Source organism: Cebus imitator, unplaced genomic scaffold, assembly GCF_001604975.1.
Source record: "Cebus imitator isolate Cc_AM_T3 unplaced genomic scaffold, Cebus_imitator-1.0 Scaffold323, whole genome shotgun sequence".
In the NCBI taxonomy this organism is placed as follows: Eukaryota; Metazoa; Chordata; class Mammalia; order Primates; family Cebidae; genus Cebus; species Cebus imitator.
Window position 1 is genome coordinate 1,040,089 of NW_016107638.1, and position 13,884 is coordinate 1,053,972.

General features: G+C 40.8%; 1 protein-coding gene across 1 annotated transcript in view; it reads right to left on the bottom strand.

The window, feature by feature from the left end:
• Window positions 1-13,884, bottom strand: part of PIWIL1 (piwi like RNA-mediated gene silencing 1) — a 33,174-nt gene that overhangs the window by 4,158 nt on the left and 15,132 nt on the right. The window contains exons 11-19 of the mRNA XM_017504527.2: window positions 13,649-13,766; window positions 12,997-13,111; window positions 11,678-11,865; window positions 11,222-11,294; window positions 7,696-7,896; window positions 7,479-7,582; window positions 6,249-6,319; window positions 5,937-6,090; window positions 1,820-1,945 (exon numbers count right to left, since the gene is read on the bottom strand). Of these exons, the coding sequence (XP_017360016.1) occupies window positions 1,820-1,945; window positions 5,937-6,090; window positions 6,249-6,319; window positions 7,479-7,582; window positions 7,696-7,896; window positions 11,222-11,294; window positions 11,678-11,865; window positions 12,997-13,111; window positions 13,649-13,766 (1,150 nt within the window). The remainder of the gene's footprint in view (window positions 1-1,819; window positions 1,946-5,936; window positions 6,091-6,248; window positions 6,320-7,478; window positions 7,583-7,695; window positions 7,897-11,221; window positions 11,295-11,677; window positions 11,866-12,996; window positions 13,112-13,648; window positions 13,767-13,884) is intronic.

Consider the following 13,884-nt stretch of genomic DNA (forward strand, 5'->3'; position numbering starts at 1 on the left):
AACAACAACAACAACAAACTAATCTAATGACAGTTTTTATACTTCATAATTCAACTGGGGTTTTACCCAGTTTGTTTCAGGCAGTTACTGTCTCCAGGCCAACATCATAGCTGGGCTTTGGTATTCAGAGTAGTAGTAATGTTAGAAAGCGCTGGGGGTCATTTTGAATGGTGAAAGAGAATCCTGCAGAAATTGGTTTACTATGTCAGTATCTTAGCCTTGTTTTGTCTTTCTAGCCAATTTTTTCCCAATAGGTTAGAGTCCTTCTGAACCAATGCCATAACATCTGAGAAAAAGACAGAAATCCAAGATGATGTATTTCAAAATAATTTCTCTCCACTGTCAGACAACAGAGCAGACTAGACAAAACTAAACTCTGTACACTATCATCATTTTCCACATAAAGTCACTATAGTAATGCCTCATTTGCCCAAGATTCAGACAGGAAAAGTATTCCACGTGTAAACTGCGCACGCAGGCCAACGCTTTATCCTCATTCAAGTCACCTTTTTCATAAAGGCTCCAGAACACTTATACATAAAAACAGAAGTCCTCCCAATGATCTGTTCTCCTGAAGAGAGTGTTAATTTAGAATGACCAATGAGTTGCCATCACAAACATGCTCACTGCATTAATACCTCCTCACACAAAATGGTGTTTGAGGAACTCACTAAAAATGGATCAAGTTTTGACTGGGCGTAGTGGCTCATGCCTGTAATCCCAGCATTTCTGAAGGCTGAGGCAGGCCCTGCAGATTACTTGAGGCCAGGAATTTGAGACCAGCCTGGCCATCATGGTGAAACCTCATCTCCACTAAAAATACAAAAATTATCTGGGCTTGGTGGTGCACGCCTGTAATCCCAGCTACTCAGGAGGCTAAGGCATGAGAACTGCCTGAACCCAGGAGGTAGAGGTTGCAGTGAACTGAGATCATGCTGCTGCACTCCAGGCTGGGCAACAGAGAGACTCTGTCTCAAGAAAAGGGGCCAAGTTTCCTGACCTGGCCACCGAATCCTCCTGCGCTGCTAAGGCCATTTCCCTGTGCCCATCAGTGCCCACTGTAAGCTCTGACTGGCAATCTCATTTTCTCATGGTCTCCGGATGCAGCTCCCGGCTGCACATACAGCAGCTTTGCTTACTCAGAAGTCACTTTTCTCACATGCAGCTCTGTCTCAGATAAAACTTCCTGATCTTTAGACAACTGTGTTACAAATCTAAAAATTTTTCACTATACAGGTATTGATCAACTTACGACCTATGTAACTTATGACCATTCGACTTTACAACCACAATCGCTAGCCACGACTGCTCCATGTCTGGCAGCACAAACGTTACCCAGCTGGGCATACGACAGTGCGGACCAGCTTCCGGCAGCACTACCATCTCCGCATGCACCATTTCAACTGTACATATAACCTACTCAACTTACGACCAAATCGTGTTACAACTGGTCTGCCGGTCCCAATCGTGGTCGTAAGTCGAGCACTAGCTGTAAAATCTGTGGATGCGTTATGTGTGTAAAATTACAAAAGCAATCTACAGAAGCAGCTCTTAATCTCCATATATGTAATTAATACTACAGAAAATAATACTCTTCCTCCAAAGAAAAACTGGATTTGGATACCTCTGTTCAGTTTCAGCCACTAGGAAATCATGGGCTTTTATTATGTTAGACCAAATTAGTTGAAAAAATTAGTGTTTATAAAAAAATGTAAGTACTTAAAGTAAAATGTATTAATATTGGTAAAGCATAGGGGCTATGCTAAAAAAAACAGCCACCAAGAAGAAAACAGTCCTTAGCTACTCATATGGAACTTACCATTCTGGTCTGGTAACCTCTACATCAATAACTGTTCCAGGAAGTGGATTTTGAAGTCTTCCTCCAGACTGAGCAAAAAATCTGGCGTTCACTCTTTTCTTCACCACAATTACCGTTAGCCTAGGGCTTTAAAATGATGATAAATGTAACTACATTGAGCCAGTCATATTTTCAGGGCACTCAATCATTCAAGCGTTCATATGCTCCATTTAAAAAGGAACACATCCCTCCTTGGGCATATCAACTGTCCAGGTTGTGGTGAAGCATCAGGATCTTACTCTTGACAGGAGTAAAGCCCAGGGATAAATGGTGAGAGGGAAACCAAATGGCACATATGTCCTGTGACACACAGCATGTCGATGGTTTATCCACAGACCAAACCCATTACATACCTATCACAGCAAAATGTTATATCCAGCATGTCTTCAAAATTCACAATTTATAACAGTCTTCAGTATTAATTCTAAAATCTTTTATAGGTAAGTGGCCTTAAGTAGTGCTTTTCAAACTTATTGGTTCACAATATATCAAGGGGACACACACACACACACACACACTCATATATGCGTACTACATATTCATATACCTTTTTCAGGAGACATAACTTCATTTTCCTAACTAGTGTTTCACTGGAGTCTCAAATGGCATTTTGTGCAGACCCTAGGACAGCTTCACACTCCTTGGTCTGCCACGTGCCAGATGCATCCATCCTAGAGGACTCCCTCTTCAGCCATATATCCCCCCCAGATTCTTCAGGCAGCTCTCCTGGGTCAAGGTTCATCAGGCCTCTTGGCCTGGACACTATCAGCTGTCCATCCTGGCAGATCCCTGGCCCACTGCCACGCCCTCTGACCCTCCTGAGAGCAGGCCTGCACTTGCCCTGTGTGGTCTGCTTGAGAGCCTTTCACATTCCTTTTCCACCCCCTCATCCAGGCTCACTTCAAATCCTCTTGAATCAGCCACACTTGTACACACATAATCCACATAGATAATCCATGAATCAGAACAGGTAGAAATGAGAACAGTGCTGCCAGGTAGTAAGCACTAGATCAATATGATTATTAGCACCTCCATCTCCAACTGTAACATCAGTTCCTTAGGAGGACAGATACACTTGATTTCCAACACTGGGAAGCAGAGGTTTTATACAGTACCAACATAGTCATGTTGGACTCAGCAATTTTGCTGATGTTTTTCACTGAAAATTAAATAGGGCAAGAAACTAAGTGAGCATACCTGAGTAAGCAGAGGACATCTTTAGAAATGTCCCTATCTACCCATGTAGACTACTGCTACCCAGTGACTGCTTAATCTGACAGCTCTGAATATAACAAAGCCACAGTGAACGTGCTGAAAAGACGTACAGCCCTCAGTTTCACATGCCTCTGCCACTTACAGAGGTTAAGTTCAGCACAGGGCCTATGGTTATGGGACCTGTTAGAAAGTGATTACTATCTAGGACTTCATGATAGCATCTCAAACAAGCATCAGTCTTGGGAACAGAAGAACATAAGGTGGATAATGCTAATCCTATAACACCACAAGAAACACTTTAGTCTTAAATGTGGCAACAGAAAAGCAGGTTACAAATATGTGGGTGTGACTTTTTGATTTGTTCTTGTATCAAACATTCTACATCAGCTACCCCGTGACGTGTTGCTATAAAAGCTTAACATCGGCCGGGCGCGGTGGCTCAAACCTGTAATCCCAGCACTTTGGGAGGCCAAGGTGGGCAGATCATGAGGCCAAGAGATCGAGGCCATCCTGACCAATATGGTGAAGCCCCATCTCTACAAAAAATACAAAAATTAGCTGGGCGTGGTGGCGTGCGCCTGTAGTCCCAGTTACTCAGGAGGCTGAGGCAGGAGAATTGCCTGAACCTGGGAGGTGGAGGTTGCAGTGAGCCGAGATTGTGCCACTGCACTCCAGCCTGGCACCTGGTGACAGAGTGAGACTCTGTCTCCAAAAAAAAAAAAAAAAAAAAGCTTAACATCAGCATTTCCATTTAAAAGCAAACACTGTGGTTTTGATAATTATTATACAAACATTTAAGTCCAAACTTTGCATTTTTTAAAAGTGAAGAATAATTCTCAGATATTTTACCTTTATGTACAACTTGAAAGTTTTTCCTAGAAGAAATATCTACCATGTATTGAATACTTACTGTGGAGTGCATTACACATATTTTCATTTATTCTTTTCAATGCCTCAGTTAACTGTTACCCTCTTCTACAAATGAAGGTAAAGCTGGGATTAACTGAACTCTCATTTTGAGACATATTGCTCTTTACCACTGATCTCTACTGCCACCAAATACCAGCACAGTTCAGCGTGCAGTCTATTTCATGCAACAGTGCACTAAGTGCCAGCCCAAGCAGTTGACTTGGGTTCTCCTTCCCTACAACAATGTGTTCCTATTCGCTGACAGAGCTGGGCAGGTATACCCATTAGCTATACCAGGCTCCACTCTACACACTCAGGATGACTGTTCACAGGTACTGATTCACTAGGGTGGCAATCTGCTTTTAAAGAGCGATTTCTGCCAGTCCTTCTGGGAATCAAACCCAAAGGACCCTAAGAAACAGAGATGTAGACCCAGCAAGACCAAGAATGTATACTCCCAGTAGCCCAACAATTCAGCTCAAGGGAATGTGACCAACTTGCACTATGACCTCTATTCATCATTTCTTGACAATTTCCTTCACTGTGGGTATGAGGAAAAGGCAATGAAGACTAGAAAATGCTGTGTGCTCAAGCAGCAAATCACAGGGAAAAAAAGAGTAGGAAAGAAGCAGTCCAAGTTAGATCCTCCTTCACCCCCTGCCACACACAACACACCGGATCTCCACATACAGACAGAAAGGCCAAGTCAGAGAACACCATAAAATCAGGATTAGGAGGCCTGAAAACAAAAAAGTACCATTATTTGACAAAATATAAGCATTAAGAGTCTTAAGGGAATAGGAAAGAATACTAACCTTCATTTCCAAAATATTTAAAAAATGTGTAGCCTTTTAATCTGAAACACAACTATTTCAAAAAAGACAAACACACTTCTGACTTGCACTGAAACCTTAATGACATCATATCTCGTTTTAAGAAATGTCTGGGATAAACACTGATTGTTGTGGGGCCTTTTAGCACTGGCCAAAGATGAGTTGGAAACCCCTTAGTAGAAATAAGGAGTCAGCTCTCAGTGCTTGTCCTTTTCCTATGCACCAGGTAAAATCAACCAAGCCCCAGATGTGGCCATTAGCTTTCAGAATCCATCCTTTGTATAATGATACAAAATGCTGAAATACAAGAACAATGGGTGTGTAATACATTATGTGCAAGCACACAAAACAGGATCCAAGATCTTCCAAATATCCTGAAAAGTTCAATTTTTAAATTTGTAATCTGTTATGCACTTAATGTAACAGTCCCTGATTTTAAATCACTACAGGTTTGATAAAGAGAAAGAGAACCAGTTAATGTAACTTATTACAGTAGCTCTCTTGCAATGGTACACATTTTACTGACTCATAATGGCACTGATGGAAATGTCTGTAGGAGAGCAGAGGAAGACAAAAATCAATCTGGGTTTCAAAGGAAGACAAGTGCAGCATCTGGATATAGACAGCACTATCCTCAGCCAACCACATTGCTCAAAAGGAGAAAGAAGAACCAACCCCACCCCATGAGACTAGATGCTCACCAGTCGTCACCTTATTGATCAAGCACTTGTCAAGTCCACAAGGAAGTGAAACAAGTATTCAGTAAGTTAAGACCATCTGGAATACTTACTTCAATAATCAATTTTGCAGATGCCTTTGGATGTACAGAATTATCAGATACCTGCACTCCAAGACCTCAGGTAAGAAAGAAGGCAGATCCATGATTTGTAATGGTGTCTTACTATCCTGTGAAGGAATGACCCTCTACACTACCCCTCAACACAGCCTTCTCGTGAAACATTTCCCACAGAAACTCCCTACTGCCCTTCCCATGACCTCAAAGGCCCTAGTGTCCCTATCAAGTTAGGTTCTCCCTTACCCTTTCATCCTGTGACACTAATTTCAAAGATAAAAAGGTACAGTTTTATAAAAAGAGAATGCTTTACAATTTGCATGCTTACTTGTAACCTCTGCCAATGGATTTTAGGCAATCCAAAAACTGCGGCACTTCATAGTTGACCAGTGTTTTGAGCTGGCCATCTCCTACGCCATCGCGGTACACGATGATCCGACTGGGCATGTACTCATTGCAGCTATTCCAAGCCCTCAGAGCCGCTGAAACAGGCCAGAGAACTGTTACATCAATGCATGTCTACAACACAACTAGTCTGTTCTTCCCCAATTCTGGGCACATTTTTCAGTAACACGGTTCAGGGTAATTTCTTGAAGACCCCAGTTGAAAGACCAGAATGGAAACCCTGCAGGAGACTAACCTTGCAGGCAGACTTTGAGCCCATCTACCAGTTCCTGTCCTCGATCCTGGAATACGCAGCGTGAGAACCAGCTATGCAGAGAAAAACACAACTAGAATGAGAATGCAACTGTCAATCAGTTTTTCCTTTCTGAATTATTCTATATTTATTTCACTCTTAGTAATCTGTCATCTTTGTAACTGCCTTTAAAGACATCTGCTAACATCTCCAAATACTTGAGGAAACCTTACACAGAATGAGCAAGATGCAGGAGATCCCTTATCAGCATCACAAACTGTGTTTGTTTTCATTATAAATCAGTATCACGATTCCATCCGCTGGGTAGAAAATAAAATTTAAACTGTAATACCCAGAGGTGCTGTCTAGGTTTATTACACCTACACACAGAAGCACACTCACTACTATGCTCTTGAGAAACCATTCACTGTAAGTTTCACTCTTCTAAAAGACCTTCGGCTCCATCCATTCTCTTTAGCAAACTAATGCAGGAACCCAAAACCAAATACCATGTGTTTTCACTTATAAGTGGGAGCAAAATGATGAGAACTCATGGACACAAAGAGGGAAAACAACAGACACCAGGGCCTACTTGAGGGTGGAAAGTGGTAGGAGGGAGAAGAGCAGAAAAAATACCTACTGGGTACTAGGCTGTAGTATCTGAGTGATAAAATAATCTGAACAACAAATCCCGTGACACGAGTTTATCTATGTAACAAACCTGCACATGTACCCCTGAAACTAAAAGTTAAAAAGATAAAAGACCTTGAAACATATTTATTACTAATGCCAACTAATATGCCTTCAATTTTCATATATTACTATTCTTGGCAATTCCCTCAGTTCCATAAAAAGCACTGAAAAATAATATTATGTTGAAAAACAAGTGACTAGGTAAACTGAAGGGGTTTTTCTACATGAAAATGTGAAACTACATTTTAGTGGCCATCAAATATTATTAAACAAATACAGTTTTGGAGAGAGTCACATTTAATGAGATGTACTCCCCAATACATATGATAAAAAACAAAAATAACCTGAAATGCAGTTCGACTAATACAGGATGAAAGTCATTCAACAGCTAGGGCAGGTCATTATTTTTCCTTTCTAAATTCATTGCTGTGTATAACTGAGAAACTGGAAGGATAACAATGAAGAGTGAACACATTCCTGAACCTCCCGACCCCTGCCTGATGCCCTCACTGCCATCCGCAGCAGCCCAGTCTCACTCACCGGGTCATCCCTTCATTGATGCTGGCAACAAATCCTGCAATTGACCTCCGTCCAGCTGTGGTGTCATGGTAACAATCAATGCCCACGATCATCGCTAGCTTCAGCTTGAATACAAACATGGTCATTTTAGATACAACAGAGTACAGCAACATTTGAAAAGTAAATGTTTCTTAAACACCAATTTTAAAACTGCATCTACCAATTAAATCAAACTCACAGGCATGTCAACCCTCCAAAGCTCTCCTCCCATCTTGCAGTTCATCTGCAGAGCAATCTTCGTAGCAATAGCCATGACAGTTTGTTGTTTGCCTAAGGTTCGGGCCACCACACATTGACTTGGGGTAGGACAATCTGTACACAGGTATTTTTTAATAGCATCATATTTGTCCTTTCGATTACTTGACAACAGACAGACAACCTAAATACAAACAAATGCCCTCATTACAGAGGAGGAGGAGACGGATGATTAAGGGTAAGGGAGAGGACAGGACGCTAAACTCACCTGTGAAGTGTCAATGTCAAACCTGCGAAGAAGTGTCAATGTCAAGAACATGATCATTTACCATTCGCTTCAGTCACACAGCTCATCAGCATGACATTAACAAATACTGCTCGTTACGTTCAACTAAATGATAAGTACATGTGAAGGAAATAAATCATATTAAGCAAAATGTACGACTCACAACTGGATACTGCTTAAATCTGAGAACTTAAATATGCTCTATGTAACCAGCCTGAAAAAATTTAGACACAGAGGACATGGCAATACAAGTTAGTGGTAAGTGATAGGTGGACAAGTCAAAGATTTTCTAGTCTTAATGTACTCATGATTCACCTATGTTTATAACTTGTAGGCTTTAAACCTCTGGATTGAGATTCTGATCAAAGTATGAACTTTCACAGGAGGTCCATGGACAATTTTGGGGACAAAAAAGAGTGCCTGATTTGAATATACCCCTTCCCCAATTCTGGGCATCCAAGTTTAACTTTCTGGAGTTGAATCCAGCTTTTAACTCATTGCCATGTTTTCCAATTTACATTCCCAGATTAATCTCTTCCCTTTCTCTAGTGCCCAGCAAAATCATTTTCCCACCTTGGGTGTTTCCATTATCTAGACAACATAATAGCTATCTGCCTGTGGCATCTAAAGTATGAGATGAAGGGCTAAAATAATAAACCCATTAGAGGAAGCCAATTCATTTCTTAGGCTCATGGCAACACAGATATATTGCTTATCACTAAATCTGTTTCTGCCAACTCATTGCAATGTGGCTGTGTGAAAACTCAACAGGGCAGAAGAAACTCATCCTAGCACTCGATGCTATCTTCAGAATGTCTCCTGTGAACTAGAAATGTACTTTCAATTTGCTTTTAAAAACAACCAAAGATATAAATGCCTAATAAAAATGATCAGTGAAAGAACTGAACTAATTATTCACATGCATGTCATTTCCCCTTCCTACTTTACAATCATAATCACATAATAGTATAACCTATCATAATTCTCCTCATCACTTAAATTTTAATCTTATATTGTCATTCTATCTTTTGCAAGTTCCATGTTCCCCCAGCAGATCTGTGGCAATTTTATCCTACAGGCATAAAAAACAATAGGAATTGATTGAATGTCTGTCAGTCACTACAGTTCCAGGCCACTATTACCTTTGTATATCGGTTTTCTAACAATAACCAACAGGCCAAACCTCTTCTGGAAACCCAACTCTGCTAAGAATGAGGACAGCTACAGTACTTGTCCTGGAGATTTTATCCGACAGGGCCCCAACAAAATAGATGGAATATTCAAATTGGACAAGTTGAGAGAACTTGAATAAAAGGGCTACTTGTGAGACACCCTTCCCCCACAGCCAGGGGCTCATGGCAGCAAGAGCAGGGCAGGGAGTGGGTATGGGTATAGGGCATGGGGGTGGAGAATGCGAGGAAAGCTCTTCAGGGCTCATGGCCTTTGACTCAGCTGTGCTTTCACTTCTGCAAAGTAAATTTCTAAGCCCTACTCTCTTTCTTCTACTATGGACCAGGAAGTCTTGAGGCCACAACTCCAAGCTCTTGGACAAAGACTGAATGCAAAGGAAATTCTGGACTAAATGTGATTAAGATTTGGACAACTCTGGAGTTCCCTGACACTGAGTCTGACTCTATTTTGCTACATTAGGCTGGGTGTGTGGACTTAAAAGGAAAACTATGGCATTGCATCTATGTATAAAGGCTACATTCTAGAAGCAAACTAAAAACAATAATCATATCAATCTTGACAGAATTTTAGGGGTAGAAGGACTATTAGGGAAGAAATATAACTTAGAAAGCTTTAAAGTTGAAAACTTTGCTAGAAGGTACAAAGGTCAGTTTGAGACCAGTGTGTCAGAAGTGTGTGCAGGGGTGTGTGCATGAGGGAGGATGAGCAGGATGGCAACCTGACCACACCTAAGGCACCGCCATGGTGAACAAGGCCAGGCTGCAGTCGTAAAACACGCTGGCAGCTAGAATACAGAAGGCCTCATTCTCAGTGCTGGGGTCACGACATGAACCAGGCAGATGACCTGTACTTGAAAACTGTGCAAGAGTGATGGACAGAGTTTCCAACTGAGAATATATATAAAGCTGGACAAACAGTGAAGTCAAGACACACCGAACAGCCTAAAAAGCTAGTTTGAGAAAGGGGAGTAATTTCCCCTTGAATAATTTTAAAAACTTACTGGGATTGGGAAAAATGAAGAGTTAAGTCAGACTCACTGAGTTTGAAGAGCTGACTGGCATCAGCAGCAGCAACAGTGATTAGGTGCCAGGCATGACAATGCCATTAAACTTCAGAAGTGCCATGAGGGTTCACTACTATTATTACCACCCAAATTTGTTCAGATAAGGAAATAAAGCCAAAAGCACTTGATGAAGATCAGGCAAATGGCCAAGCCAGGATGTGAACCCAGGGGTTTGATTTCAGAGTTTACCCTCTTAATGACTGTGCTACAGATGACATCAAAAAACAAACAACACACATTGCTGCACGTACCCACAATTTCAGATTACAGATGAAAACCATCCGTCATTAAGTGGTTGCCATCATCTAATGTCCCTGTCTCCAATTCCTAACCCTCTGCACCTCCCACAAGCCCACATGAGGCAGTGAGACTGGCAAACAGGCACACGGGCTCTTCGGGACTCAGTCCTCCCCTCCCGAGTCACTCACTCACCTGGATGGGTTGGTCAAGCACACACACAACACCACATATGCAGATAAAGTGGAAAGAGCTTAGGAGAGTGGTTCCATCTGTATCCCGACCCCTAATCTGGATGCCCGTGGAAGCTGACAAGCTGCTGAGTGTCACTCAGGACTCCCTGCTCTTCCCATACCTGCCACTAGGCTGTCTGGGGAGCTTCCATGTCATTACACAATCACATGTCGATGTGTGCAGAACAACAGCTGAGTTTTACTTTTGTGCTTTTCTGCATTTTCCAAAATTTCTAGACTAAGTAAAGCCTTTGAGTCTGAATAAATTGAAGATGGCTTTGTTTTTCTCCACCCTTTCCTCACCTTCTGCAGTAAGCTCCTAGGTACACAACTAAAGCTCGCATTAGTTTAGCAACTTCGTGGATACAAAACGTATTTTGTGCCTAGTTTGAGAACCGAGTAACACTTGAAAAAAGAACTCTAAGTCCCAAAATTTACAAATGCCTCTTTTGTAAAAACTCTTTCACTGAAACTGTCAATTTAATGATTAGCTACTTACTATCTGGGTATCTGTTGTAACCTTTTGCTGTAAGACTCTTAAATAGGCTTCAGTTCTATCATCCACTTCAATCCTAGAATGAAAGTGCATAATCCAACATTCAGAAAAAGAAATGACAAATGCATAAACATTTTCCAAGGTAACACAAGAAACATTTCTGTATAAAACATTAAATCAAACAGAGACTCGCCATTTATGCAAAGGGCTGTTTCTAACACAAAGAATGGCAATAGTTTAAGCACACAGGTTTGAGAAACTGTCTTATTTGGTTGTTTCTCCCACTCATTCTTAGTTATTAAAATATATCTGCTTATCTGTATTACAGGGAGCCGTATCAAATCTTTACATTAAGATAATGTAGTTTGTGTTTTTAACAGTTCCATCACTTTCCAGTTCCCACACCCTCCAAGTGACTGCTAAGCAATTTTCAGAGTAGAAATGACTTGATCAACTTACATTATTGCTTTTTTCATTTGTATGCCCATGGCTGGTGTAACTTTAAATAGATTTTGTATCAATGAATTGGCTGCTTCATAATTTCTTCGCGTATAGATCAACAGCCAGTTATCTAGTGGCTTAACACTAATTAATGGTGCACCTCTTGTTTCTTTTGACCAATCTGCAAATTGTGGATTGTAATCAAACTAGAAGAGAGTTCAGACACACTGTAAATTCCATTGTAAGTTCTCAGCGATCAAGCCAAAAAGTCTTCAATAATTCTACCATGGCATATTTTGAAACTTAGTGTACTACTCTTATATGTGAATTAAAGGGACAGAGAAAATGCCCGCAGTAGGGGAAGAATAAAAAACGTATGCAAAGGATGATGGCAATTTTCTTTCAAATACATTCCTACTGACAGCTCCTACTCAAATGCTTACTTGGACCTGGTGCTTCCCTAAGTGCTTCAGTTGAACTTTCCTTCGTCTTGTCTAAAATCTCAGGATAGCTACTCTTTTCTTTATAATGAAAATATTCAAAAATAAGGCTCTGAAAGTAGAACAGCTAGACCGAGGTGTTATACGCTGCAAGCAAGCTACAAAAACATCTGACAGCAAGACACGAAGTGAACAGAAATGCAAGGCGCAGCTCTCAAGTGCTGGTTATCACAGGGAGCAGCCCAGTGTCTTCTGCGTGTCCTGGCCACCTCCCTGACTGGCCTCATGCAGTGGTTAGTGTAAACAATGCAATCAGAGCATGAAGTTACACTGTGACATCACTCCTCACAGGACATTTCCAAGGCAGGAAGGACACCATTTTCTTTAAATTTTTTTTAAAAATGTTGGCAGTTTACAGTGTTTCAATTACATTAAAAATATTTTTAGAATACTTGCTTTTTCTTTTCTAAAAATGAAACATAGAAAGTATAATAAAATATTATCTCTATAAACAAATGGTCCAGGCTAATCAAATCAAGAATTTCCCATCATTTTAGTGGCAGGCAAAATATAAACCCAAGCAGACAGGATTCTACATTTTAACTCAAGTTACTGGAAAAAAAAAATGGAACCACTTTTTAGCTAAGTCTTACAGATTATTTTGTGGACCAAGCCACAGGCTTCACATTCTCTAGGGCTTCCACATTTTCTCCTACTGGGGTGTCCCTATTTCTGAAGTCCTGGGCAGCTCACATGGGTTGATAGAGAGTGGATATGGAAGGGGAGAAGAGAACAGTCAAGAAAATATCATTCTGGCATGGAACTAAGTTACTCCCACTTGCTTACTGTGATCTGACCCAAGTGTCACTTGATTGTCAACTTTAAAAACTGCCTTACTGTTTTTCCACCTTGGTGAATCTTTTCTGTTTGCAAAATTCTTCCGGAGAAGGACAGTAAATTGGAATCAAAGCTCAAACCCCAGTCTCGAAGTTCCCTTTGAACATTATCGTTCCTGTAAATTTAACACATTTACATGCCACTAAACAAAGTGACAAAGCAAAAAGACACAGTCAAACAGATATCCACTCCTGCCTACAACACATTCCCATGTTCCTGTTGGGTTAAGATGCCAGTGAGAATGCCAGCCAGCACAGAAGCACAACCACCTTTCTCTCCTCACCTTCAGGCTTCTCTTCATGACATTCTTTAACTTAAAACTCTGATGCCCAAACTTTCTCCTCCTCAAAGGAAACCCCTTGATACTACAAAGATAGAAAAAGGATTTGACCAATTCCTTTTTCTGTTCTGTTACCTTTTTCTAACATAAGAATTAGAAAGACTACCAGCTACAAAGCTTAACCTTGTGATTTCCTGAGGAGTAAGTGAGGTAGGTAGCCTCACTTAGAAACAGGAACAAGCCCACCCCAAATACTACAAACACAGAAGGAAAAAGTGACTTTCTGCCACTCTCTCAAAAGATACCCCCTCAAACCACATAAAGTACTGAACAAAAAATGGAAAGCATGCATCAGTGAAATCAATGACTTACTTATGAATATAATCAATGAGTCTTCCCACTTCACGCTGCCTTTGTTCTGGAGTTAGTCTTGTATGAACTGCTAAGTCCTTCATCACATTAAAATCATTACGCATTTTATCTGTTAGACCTTTAAATAAGACATTTAAAGGCATATAGTTAAAGAAATAATCATCAGCTCTAAATAACTGGAGTATAGAGTGATGGTGAGTGAAATTTCCAAGGAGACAAAGTAGCTTTAATAAAAG